Genomic DNA, 12,405 nt, shown 5'->3' on the forward strand with positions numbered 1-12,405 from the left:
CTCAGCCTCCCAAAGTGCTGAGATCACAGGTGTGAGCCACCACACCTGGCCTTTTTTCCCATTTTTTAAAAGATACTTTCTGTAGTTCAAAAAAGGTGAATTTAGAAGAAAGCAACCGAAGTTAACTACATTGGACATACGTATATTAACCATTTTGTTTATAATTTAATATAAAATATCTTAGACACTTGTAAAAATATGAAGGCTAAAAATACAAACTAAAAAACATACCCATATACCCTGTGTAAGAAATACTACCCATAAACCCAGTGTAAGAAATCCCAGCACTTTGGAAGGCCAAGGCAGGTGGATCATCTGAGGTCAGGTGTTCGAGACCAGCCTGACCAACATGGTGAAACTGCATCTCTCCTAAAAATACAAAAATTAGCAGGGTGTGTTAGCAGGCACCTGTAATCTCAGCTACTAGAGAGGCTGAGGCAGGAGAATTGCTTGAACCCAGGAAGTGGAAGTTGCAGTGAGCCAAGATGGTGTCACTGTACTCCAGCCTGGGTGACAGAGCAAGACTCCACCTCAAAAAAAAAAAGAAGAAAAAATATTACTGATATGGCTGAAACCCCTGGGTATGTTACAATAATATTATTGTGCAGCCCTTATAATTGTCTTTATGGGGCCAGGTGCAGTGGCTCACTCCTATAATCCCAGCACTTTGGGAGGCCGAAGTGGGCGGATCACCTGAGGTAGGAGTTAGAAACCAGGTGAAACCTCACCTCTATTAGAAAAAAAAAAAAAAAAAAATTAGCCAGTCATGGTGGTAGGCACCTGTAATCCCAGCTACTGGGGAGGCTGAAGCAGGAGAATCACTTGAACCTGGGAGGCAGAGGTTGCAGTGAGCCGAGATCGCACCATTGCACCCCAGCCTAGGCGACAGGAGCAAAACTCCATCTCAAAAGAAAAAAAAAACTGTCATTATAGAAGTAAAATGGTATTCAATTAAGTAAGAAGAGTAAAGACTTTTCTCTCCACTTATATTTGGACAGGAGCAAAGCTTTTCACCCCAATCTATATGCTATGATAATTCCAGATTTGCTTGGTGGGAGAACAGTGCAAGAAACCTGCATACCGATACTTCTTAGTGTGTATCATACACAGGCTATATGTACAAACTAGAAACAGGTGTGACCCCACTCAGATTATTTTTGAACAGTCATTTGATAAAATTAGGCCTAATGCCTGAGCCATCTGTTTATATGCTACAGAGCAGAGCTTCTGGGGCTTTCAAAGCAAAAGTTTGCTATACAAACTTTCTAACCGTGACTGTTACTAAATATTGGTAATTGTGGAGCAGACTCTCCAAGGGCAAAACATTTTCTAGGGACCATGCCTGTTTCCTCTTCTGTTGAAAAACAGGCTCAAAATATACCCACAGCTATATAAAGTTACTTATTCCCTGAGACTGATAACTTCTAACAAAGGATGACAATTTCTGTGGACTTAACAGAAGGAAATCAATGCCTATGGGTTCAGTTCTCCCTGTATTTACTGAACACATTCCACACCTGGTACAAAAATAAATAAACCACAGTTCCTCAAAAAGTTGACTCTCTAGGAGTTATAGAAAGACCTGGTGCATGCGGAAGAAAATTACAGGAAGAAGAAACCATAATAGAAAAAAGAAAAAAGGCCGGGTGCGGTGGCTCAAGCTTGTAATCCCAGCACTTTGGGAGGCCGAGGCGGGCGGATCACGAGGTAAAGAGATCAAGACCATCCTGGTCAACATGGTGAAACTCCGTCTTTACTAAAAATACAAAAAATTAGCTGGGCATGGTGGTGCATGCCTGTAATACCAGCTACTCAGGAGGCTGAGGCAGGAGAATTGCCCGAACCCAGGAGGCTGAGGTTGCGGTGAGCTGAGATCGCACCATTGCACTCCAGCCTGGGTAACAAGAGCGAAACTGTCTCAAAAAAAAAAAAAAAAAGTCAAAGCAAGCCAAAAAATAAAATAAAATAAGCCACTAAGCCAGGCAAGGTGGCACATGACTGTAATCCTACCTGCTCAGAAGGCGAAGATAACTAGAGGAAAGAACTTTAAGACCAGCCTGGGTAATATAGCAAGACTACATCTCAAAAATGCAAGTTAAAATAAAAATTAGCTGGGTGTGGTGGTGTGCACCTGTAGTCCCCCAGCTCTTGGCAGGCTGGGGCAAAAGGATAACTTGAGCCCAGGAGTTTGAGGCTGCAGTGAGCTACGATGGTGCCACTGTACTCCAGCCTGGGTGATGGAGTGAGACCCCATCCCTAAAAAAAAAAAATAAACGCAAGTAAGCAGGGACTGGTTGCTGAGGCCTGCTGCTCTGGTTTTCTTTCTTCTTCTTGGGCAGTTCCATCTCAGTTTCCTTCCGACATTCTCCCCTCCTCTAATCTACCATGAGGGGTCTGTGATGTCCTTTTTCTCCCCTAGAGAAGCTCATACCCTCTTCTGGCTTTAATGAACTCACTTAGGCTGATGCTTCCCAATCTCTTTCCTCCAACCTGGATCTCACGCCTGATGACCAGCAGATCCATCTGTCTATTCAACACCTCTAATTGGCACCTCAAACTCAGTATTTCCAAAACTGAACTCACCACACGCTTCTCCTTGCCCCTAATAGATCTACTCTTTCTTTCACGTTTCCTCTCTGTTATAGCTCCACCATGTACTGAAAACCTGAAAATCAACATGAATCCATGCTAACCCTTCCCTATTACTTGGTAGGTAGGTCCTGAATATCTGCAGATTCCAACCACCTCTCTCCAACCCTATGCAACTCCAGGTGGCTACCATCTGTGCCTGAACCAGTTCTCTCCAATCATTCTCCAAAGGGCTCACTCTTCACAAAAACAATCGTACCACACCTGTTCACACCCTTCATTAACTTCCCCACCACCCTCAGGATAAGTAGTCCTTTAACAAAAAATCCTCATTGGGTGGCCCTTGGGTCAGGCAGACCAGCTGTGTCCATGTCTTTGGCCCTGTGCAGTTCTCTTTGTTGGAACATTCTTCTAGCCCGATAGGACTCCCTGGTCCCATCCTCAGGTCACAGCTCAGAATCACCTTCCCTGAGCCGCCTTCTTTTTGCTGCACCTCCTCCAGCCTATAGCACACCCTCTACTTCCATCAACACAGCACGCATCACACCTGTTTTGTTATTGGCAACATCGCTAGACCTTGTCTCTAAAAAAATAAAAGTGAGCAAGGGCCGGGCACGGTGGCTCACGCCTGTAATCCCAGCACTTTGGGAGGCCGAGGCGGGTGGATCACGAGGTCAAAAGATCGAGGCCATTCTGGTCAACATGGTGAAACCCTGCCTCTACTAAAAAATACAAAAAATTAGCTGGGCATGGTGGCGCGTGCCTGTAATCCCAGCTACTCAGGAGGCTGAGGCAGGAGAATTGCCTGAACCCAGGAGGCGGAGGTTGTGGTGAGCCGAGATTGCGCCATTGCACTCCAGCTTGGGTAACAAGAGCGAAACACCGTCTCAAAAAAAAAAAAAAAAAGTGAACAAGAAAGAATGAAGTCAGAAAACTGTACTAGAGATCAGGAATACCCTTGGGGGTATATTAGAAAATGGAAACTTGAACAACCCAAAGTGCATTCACATTTGATTCTGGATTATGTTTGGGGAAAATATAAACATATTCAAAACTCAGGCACTATAAGTTCTTACAGGGCACCCCCAAGGGAAGACTTCTTGCTCTAATCTGTTCCTGCCTCATAAGGGGACTTGCAGACTCAACACAGACATCTCAGGCAGGGACACACAGTTAATACCCACTGGCCTGAACACACAGCCAGCATGGGGGCCACAGAAGCCTGCAATATCTTTTTTTTTTTTTTTTTTTTGAGAGGGAGTTTCACTCTTGTCCAGGCTGGACATTTCAGCTCACTGCAACCTCCCCCTCCTCGGTTCAAGTGATTCTCCTTCCTCAGCGGCCCGAGTAGTTGGGATTACAGGTGCATGCCACCACACCCAGCTAAGTTTTTGTATTTTTAGTAGAGATGAGGTTTCACCATGTTGGCCAGGCTGGTCTCCAACTCCTGACCTCCAGGATCCACCCGACTCGGCCTTCCAAAGTGCTGGGATTAGAGGCGTGAGCCACTGCGCCTGGCCTGCAGTGTCTTTAGGTGGCTTACCTCCCGCAGCTCCAGCCTCTGGGCCACAGCTTCGAGGCTCTCCTGGCCAGTGCTCTCCACCGATAGGGTGAACTCCACAAACTCGTTATTGAGCAGCTGGATCCGAGCAACCAGGCAGCTCTTGCTGGACACCGTGTAGCGCCGGGTGCGTTTCAGTTTCAACCCGAATGGCAGTGGCATCTTCTTCTCCTTTCAAGAGTGGAGGAGCAAAGAGGGAAAAACTACTCCCACCAAAGCGATCCTTTCCAGACGGGACAAACGCTGTCCAGCCTCCAGCTGCTCACCCAGCAGCCGCAACGGAGTCTCCAATGGCCCCAAGAAGGGAGCATCGACGCCAGCGCTGGGGAAAGAGGAACGCCAAGAGTTACTTAAAGGTAACGCTAGACTCTGCTTATTACAAAGAAAAGCCAATCAAGCTGTGTCCAAAGAGTAAGCCGTCCCTCTCCGCTGGAAAAAGAAGGCACTAATAGGACCCGGGAGGCAGGGTGGACTTTTATCTCAGAGGTGCGTTGGGACCAGGGTCAGGCTCCACCCTTCACTTTTGCCTACAAATAGTGATAGCAAACTGTGGCTATCATCAGGCTTAAATGAGATAATGGCCAGCACTACTGTAATCCCAAATTTACTAGTTAGCATTGGTAGTCCTCCTCCTATTTTGGATGTTTTTTCGTAAGTAACTCTTTGGGGCTGTAATACTCCAAATGTCAGAGTTCTTTAATCCTTCAATGAGAAAAGTGCAAAATACCCGAAAAAGAACTAGGTTCCAGTCCCAATCGCTTTAGAAAATTAACTCTGAAGGCGAATGGGAGGAATAATCCCCACTAAGAATGGCAGGTGTGTGGTTCAAACACGGTGAGCTGTCTAACAAGCGCTTGTGGAAGTATTTACGCCATCAAATTGATTTACTGATAAACTTCATAAAAGACCCTACAAATGCTCCTTATCCAATTACCACTAGAAGAGTGGCAGTTCTGAAAGGCGAGGCCCCGCCCCTCTCCAAGATGGGGACGCCCAAACAAGCCTTCACCTAAGGGGGGCCGCGGCCCAGAAAAGGAGACGGGCGAGGCCTTCCAAGCCATCCTGAGTTGATGAGCGGCCGGGGGGCAGCAAACCCAAGAAGCCCACGGGGCCCTGGAGACCTCAGGCCCCGGCTTCTCCCGCGTCCTTCCCTCGGGAAGAGCACGCGGCGTTGCCAGGCCAACCAGTAGCCTAGGAGGCCCCGGAACTCTCTTTCTGCAGCCGCGTTCCTGGACGGACGCGCTCTGAAAGGGACCGGTCCCTCGGCTCCCGGAGGGACCATTTAAAGGGACCAGCGCGAGACCTACAGGCGGTGGAGAGAGTGGGCGGGCCCCGCGCGATGCCGGCTTTGGAGCCACAGCACCCCGAAATACGCTACTTAAAACGTGTTTCGTAGAGCGCGGTCTCGCTCTGCCACCCAGGCTGGAGTGCAGTGGCGCCATCGCAGCTCACCGCAGCCCCGAACACCTAGGCTCAAGCGATCCTCCAGCCTCAGCCTCCCGACTAGCTGGGACCACAGGCGCGCGCCACCACGCAGGGCTCTGTTGAGTTTTTAACCAGACCAATTCATTGTAACTTCTGGGCCGAGACAAATGAGGGCGAGCACCAGCTGGGGATTTTTTTTTTTTTTTTCCCATTTCACTGATAAAGCTTATAACAGCTGGGGATTTTTACATCAGCTGAATTAGTTTTTTCCCCCTAAACAAGTCTACAAAATCCCGGATATTTCCAGGGTCCCGGGACGCCCCACTTCCTTCTGAGCAGAGGTTGCCTGCTGGGGATGAATCGCTTAGCGAGAACCAGCTATGGCTGGCTACGCTGAGCTCGGGCCCGGGACCGCGCAGGGGGGCAGAATGTGCCCCCGACCCTTTCATCTGGCACGCAGAACCCAACCTTCAGAAAGAGAAGCTACTTCGCAGTTTCACGCTAGGACGGGCTGGGCTGTGAATCGATCCCAAATTCCACACTCCCAGTCCTCTGCTGGGTCCTGCTCTCCTGACTGTGTCTCAGGCCTAGAGGCGATGGGCAGTCAGGGTTAGGGAATGGCAGAGCTGGAGAAAAGAGTTCGGCTACTACCCTCGGCTTTGCCAAACTTAACAGTTTGAAATTCCATTCCACAAATGTGTATTGCCTCTCTGGGTACAAGACAGCATAATGAGCATCGTGAGAAATCTAAGACGAATCCTAAGCCGTCGCTGTCTTTAAGGAGATTACAACCATGCTATAATTACATACAGAGCTGTATCTCTAATAAGGACCCAACCACGGTTTTATCTGGCTAGTTTTTTTGTTTTGAACTCTGGTTATTCCCCATAGCCAGGAAAATCAAAATGTTAAAAACAAGGGATAGGGGAAGGCCAGAGGAAAAAAGCAAAGCTGGAAATAGCTAAAGCACTGTGTTAATTAACAGCATTTGCTGACTGCTTTCTGCAGGTAAAACCACCACACTATGGAGGGAAACAGAAAATAAATATTAAAAGACACGGTTTCCACTTCCAGTACCTTTCAATGCTCTTTGCTATTTCAGGGGTATAAACTAAGTAAAGCAAGATGAAAAGCAATTAGCAAATGAGAACCTTAAATAATAAGCTTTTACCTAGAAAACTGATAAACCAAGAGTGTAAATAGTTAAGGATTATAAATATCATGCATTCTAAACACCATTTCATGGGATCAGATGGTGGGTTTCAATTTTATATAAAAATTATGGTAACTGGAAACTGAACGGATTTAGTAGTGTAGACAAAAAGATAAGATATAGCATATGTGTAGAGAAAAGATCAATATTTGTATTAGGTGCCATTCAAATATGGTAGTCTTTTCACTACATGGAACTATGCCTTGAAAGCGATAGATACTACACTGTAACTTAATTATTAACTTAAGTTCTGCTTAAGCAAACTCAGTAAAACTTTCCATTGTCCCTTAGATTTGAAATGCATTACAGCATCAGGGATAAAGAAAAAGTCAAAGTTATCTCTTATTTTGATTGATGAAATTGAAAAAGTTGCTGCGTGTGTGTGTGTGTGTGTGTGTGTGTGTATGGTGCACCCCCCCACACAAAATCTATCCATAAGAATGCCTTGCTTTTTGCTTATTTATATAAGACCCACTATGCTAAAACAGTGTTTTTGTTTAATAATTTACAAACTAATCAATGATTTACACATCTTAATTTTCAGTAATATTCAGTATTTGCTGCCAAATGATATAATACAGTTATGAATGTCTGAAGGTAATAAAACCAAGAGGAGTAGAAATTTAAGAGTTCTTTGGGGAGGTCTGTTTTAGGTATAAAATAATATGCAATAATCTGGAAATGGTTGGGTCTGGAATTATAATTTACTAAATTAAACATAATTCATAAATAGCTAATAAAGGAAAACTAGGATAACTTTGTTTCTCTACAAAATCTGTTTTGTAGTAAATAAACGGATACATACTAGATTCTGCTTCAGTACAAGTTTACAAAAGGCAGTCTCAACTATTTGTGAATTCATTTTAATTTTTCCTCTCTACATCCCCTTCCAAAAGTTTCTCAAATACACTTTACCTCTGAATCTTACAGCGTTTCCCCTTTCCTAAGGTCCTTACGTAATTTTGCCAAGGTTGCTTTAAAACAAAATGAACACTAAAAAGAGAGAGTATGTGACATATTTAGGGTAATATCTATAGCATTAAATCAAACCCATGCTTCCCAAGGAGAAAACATTTGTGCGTAGATGCTCCAGAATAAAATGCCCTAGAAACAAAACGGACAGCTATATTCAGAGTAAAATTACTCTGGTATTCCAAACTTAAAAAAATAAACTGTCAGCAACTAAGAGGCGTATAGCAGTTGTCACTTGGAGCACACGAATGTTTTCAATGTGTTTGCGAGCATACTCTATTATTGTAAGGCTTTCTCAGCAAAAAAGAAAATAGGACGAACATGCCAAGAGCGGCCAATCTAATCAGGATTTGCAGAAATCACCAGTCGGAATTTGCAGATCCAAGAATTCTCTTCCAGAATAAACACTACTCCAAAAACGAACCAGGCATTACCAAACAGCCCTTCCTTGCGCCCCTTCTCGCCAAAGTTATCTGGCGAATTTCACGTTTACATATTCTGAGAGGCACAAATATGCCTAACCCATTTAAAACCCCGATCCAGAATTAACCCGCAACAATCGGCCAGGGCGTTCAGAATAGAAGTTCCAGACCCCTTTTAGAAATTACTCAAGTACATGAGAGCGAATCTGGAAAAGGAAAACTTTTGTCTTTGTTAACGCTCCCGCTGTGAGTCTGGCAGCCGCGCCCCATCCTCCGGGACTCCGGGGCCGCGGGCGCGTTCCGGGGTCCCGGCGAGCGGACACACCCCACCGCTCCAGCCGGTGCCCGCCCCTCCCGCCGGCCAAGCCCAGCGCCCTCACCTGCTCGCGCTCCCGCATCCTCGGGGCCGCGCGCACCGCTCAGCGGCCCGCCTCCCGGGGCCCCGCAGCTCTGCCGCCGCAGCCGCGCCCGCACGCTAGCCCGCGCCGCGCCGCGCTCATGGGGCTCGCACGCCTCACTTCCTGTCTCCAAAAACCCGGCCCGCAGACCATTCCCCTGGGCAGAGTCCGGCGGTGGCGATGGCGAGGGGCGAGGCCTGGGGGTGGACCTGCAGGCGAGTAGTGCCGCACAAAGAAGCCCTGCGGGGGCGGGGGGAGGCAGTAGGACGGACTGACGGACGGTCGGACCGACGCGGGACGCGCGGCCGGAGCAGCGGGCGGCCGGGCCGGGCGTCCCTCCCCCTAGGTCGGGCGGGCGGACCCAGGGAGGCGGCGGCGGCGGCCCGTGACCTCAGAGAGTTGGAATGCTGGCAGCCGCGCGGGGGAGGCGCGGACAGCTGCGCCCGGCCGCCGGGGAGGGGGCGCGCCGCAGCTTTTTTTAATCGTATGACCACTTATTTTAAGAGTTTCCAAATAAAACAAGGCTTTTAATAAAATGAGAGGAGGGGGTATTGTTTAGGTTCCAGTTAAAGGGGTTTATTCTTGTGTTATTAGGTAGGCTGTAAAATGCTATTATTAATGGTTATTCGTTTACTATGGTATGTTTCTGAAGACTATTGGAATACATTTCTTTTCCTGCTTGCTCCTAAGGTTATGCCCCATATAACTAGACACTTCCAGTATTGTGTGGGAAAGCCCCCAGCACCACCACCACCAAAAATGGTTCATATACCTCAAATAACCTGTCAGTCCCCAAAAGAGAGCTGTCTGCTTACATAATAGGGAGCAGAGCTCTTAAGGGTGGAGAGTCGACTACGTTGTTTGGGTTCAAATCCCAGCTCCAACAGTTACTAGCTAGGTGACCTTGTGCAAATTTCTTAACTTCTCTGTAACTGTTTCCTCTACTAGAAAATGGGGATAATATTAAACAATATCTTTGCACCGCAGAGGGGGGAAAAAGAAATACTAAGCAATATCCAATAACTTGTGTAAAGTATATATGAAGTGTTTCATTTAATTGACGTTTATTACACAGTATTTTTGCACTGCATTATTATTGTATTGCAACAGCTAAGCTAAGGAATAAAGCTGTGTGACCCTAACACTATTACAATAGAGTATAAGATCTTTTTTTGGCATGTGGAACAGAGAGCCTTTTAATTTATGTAAATTTTAATTTCAATGATTTTGTTTTAATGCTGTTGTTTCTGGAAAGTTTGTTTAAGTATTATGTTTCATTTAAATCTCATTTTCTTCAACAATTAACGAAAACTCTTTTTTTTTTTTGAGAGTCTCCTCTGTCGCCCAGGCTACAATGCAGTGGTGTGATCTCCGCTCACTGCAACCTCCACCTCTTGGGTTCAAGCGATTCTACTGTGTCAGCCTCCCAAGTAGATGGGACTACAGGTGTCTGCCACCACACCTGGCTAATTGTTGTTTTTAGTAGAGACAGGGTTTCACCATGTTGGCCAAGCTGGTCTCAATCTCCTGACCTCAGGACATCCACTTGCCTCAGCCTCCCAAAGTGCTGGGGTTACAGTCATGAGCCAAAAAAAACTTTTAAATACTTATCTATGAATGACACGTGGTCCCTGCACAACAAGGACTTTTGGTCTAGTGGGTGACAAAGGCACCTGCACACCACACACACAGTGCAAGGCCAAAGTGAGGAGCACTGTCATAGAGGTATGAGTTATACCCAAGAGCAAAGCCCAGCAACGTTCATCTTGGGTCATTTACCTAAAGGCAAATAAGATTGTGTTTCTAAGGGAAAAAACAGATCAATTCTGTTTGTAATTGATATTTCAACTGAACTCTATGAGGGGGTCAGTTTGTGTGTGAGGAAAGAAAGATCTGAAAAGAAGTCACTTTGCTGGCTTCCCAAGCTAGGAAAATTGGAATCATGTGTGACTTCTCCCATTCTCATCTCCAGCCTGTCATCAAAACCTAGTATTTCCTCCTTTGAAATGCCTCATGAATTATTTCTTTCCTTTCTCTTCCCTCTGGAACATTCTAAATCCAAACCGTCATAATTTTACATCCAATTATTGCAACAAGGGTGGTCTCCTAGCATCTCGTTTCTCAGTTCTCTCTTATGTCCTTGCTAATACCAGGCTTCCCTCTCTTGAGTTATCACTCCTAAGGGACTCCCAAGGTTAACTTCTTCAGCCTGACCTTTAGGGACTTTCCAAACCGGTCTCTCTGACCACTCATATGGCTTTCTGCCCCTATCAAGCTTTGTCCCTCACCAGCAGCCCCTCCGGTCCTCCTTCCTTTTTTTTTTTTTTTTTTTTGAGACGGAGTTTCGCTCTTGTTACCCAGGCTGGAGTGCAATGGCGCGATCTCGGCTCACCACAACCTCTGCCTCCTGGGTTCAGGCAATTCTCCTGCCTCAGCCTCCTGAGTAGCTGGGAGTACAGGCACACGCCACCATGCCCAGCTAATTTATATATATATATATTTTTTTTTAGTAGAGACAGGGTTTCATCTTGTTGACCAGGATGGTCTCGATCTTTTGACCTCGTGATCCACCCGTCTCAGCCTCCCAAAGTGCTGGGGTTATAGGCGTGAGCCACCGTGCCCGGCCCGGTCCTCCTTCCATTTGTCTAAGCCTTGCTGCTTCTCTCCAAGTAAGACTCTGCTTCCAGGATGACTTTCTAGCCACATATCATTCCACAGTGATCTCCACACTTGGCAAGAACTAAAAGTTATTTCATGAAGGCTTCTTTTATATCTCCTAGAATTTCCAGGACAGTACTGGGCAAAGAATAGGCACTAAATAAAAACTTGTTAATTGAATCAGGAAGAAAATAAAAGAATTTTTTAAATAGAAAATGACCGTAAAACCCAAGAGATGTTAGACAACTGAGTTGAACTTCCTCCCTCAAGTCCACAGATGTCATTTACTAACCAAGTACCTAAGCCCTATTCTCCCTCAACCATGTTAATTTGGCAGGAACATTCATGGCAAGGCACTTGAATAACGCCTTCAAAGTATTAGACATAAAATTATTATTAGCTTGTGTTTCATATCTAAGGAAGTGAGATAATTTGTATGGTTCCACCCCCAAAGATACACAAGGGTGTAAGTAAAAAGTCCTCTTCTCACTCTGCCTGCTAGATACCCAGCTCTTCTCCCTGGGGGTGGGTAACCAGTGTTCCATCATTCCTCTGCAGCCTTATAGAGATGTTCTGCAGAGATACAAACAACTACATATATGTATCTTTACCACCCCCCTTGTTATCTAGAAGGTGGCATATTTATACATTTATACTGGAAGTTAATTCTTACTAAAATAAATAAGTTAAAATGTAAAAAGCCCAGCATATAAAATGATGAAAGACAAAAAGATTAAAGGAAAAGAGGCCAGGCACAGTAGCTCAATCCTGTAATATCACACTCTGGGAAGATGAGGCAGGCAGATCACCTGAGGTCAGGATTTCAAGACCAGCCTGGCCAACATGGTGAAACCCCATCTCTACTAAAAATACAAAAATTTTGCACATGTACCCCAGAACTTAAAATAAAATAAAATAAAAATACAAAAATTAGCTGGGCATGGTAGAGCATGCCTGTAGTCCCAGCTACTGGGGAGGCTGAGGCATCAGAATTGCTTGAGCCGGGGAGGCACAGGTTGTGGTGAGCTGAGATTGTGCCACTGCACTCCAGCCTGGGTGACAGAGCAAGACTCTGTCTCAAAAAAAAAAAAAAAAAAGGGCCGGGCACGGTGGCTCAAGCCTGTAATCCCAGCACTTTGGGAGGCCGAGGCAGGTAGGTCACAAGGT

At 45.9% G+C, this 12,405-nt stretch overlaps 1 protein-coding gene across 2 annotated transcripts in view; it reads right to left on the bottom strand.

Moving 5' to 3' along the window:
* Window positions 1-8,924, bottom strand: part of PTPN21 (protein tyrosine phosphatase non-receptor type 21) — an 85,454-nt gene extending 76,530 nt beyond the window's left edge. Inside the window, exons 1-2 of one of the 2 annotated variants that reach the window (XM_035261233.3) lie at window positions 8,563-8,924; window positions 4,133-4,472 (exon numbers count right to left, since the gene is read on the bottom strand). In XM_035261233.3, coding sequence (XP_035117124.1) covers window positions 4,133-4,312 — 180 coding nt within the window. In that variant the 5' untranslated portion in view covers window positions 4,313-4,472; window positions 8,563-8,924. Of the gene's footprint in view, window positions 1-4,132; window positions 4,473-5,159; window positions 5,363-8,562 lie in introns of those variants that run through there. The other variant, XM_035261235.3, reaches the window with a different exon arrangement.
* Between the last annotated feature and the right edge of the window lie 3,481 nt (window positions 8,925-12,405).

Source organism: Callithrix jacchus, chromosome 8 (genome assembly GCF_049354715.1).
Source record: "Callithrix jacchus isolate 240 chromosome 8, calJac240_pri, whole genome shotgun sequence".
NCBI lineage: Eukaryota > Metazoa > Chordata > Mammalia > Primates > Cebidae > Callithrix > Callithrix jacchus.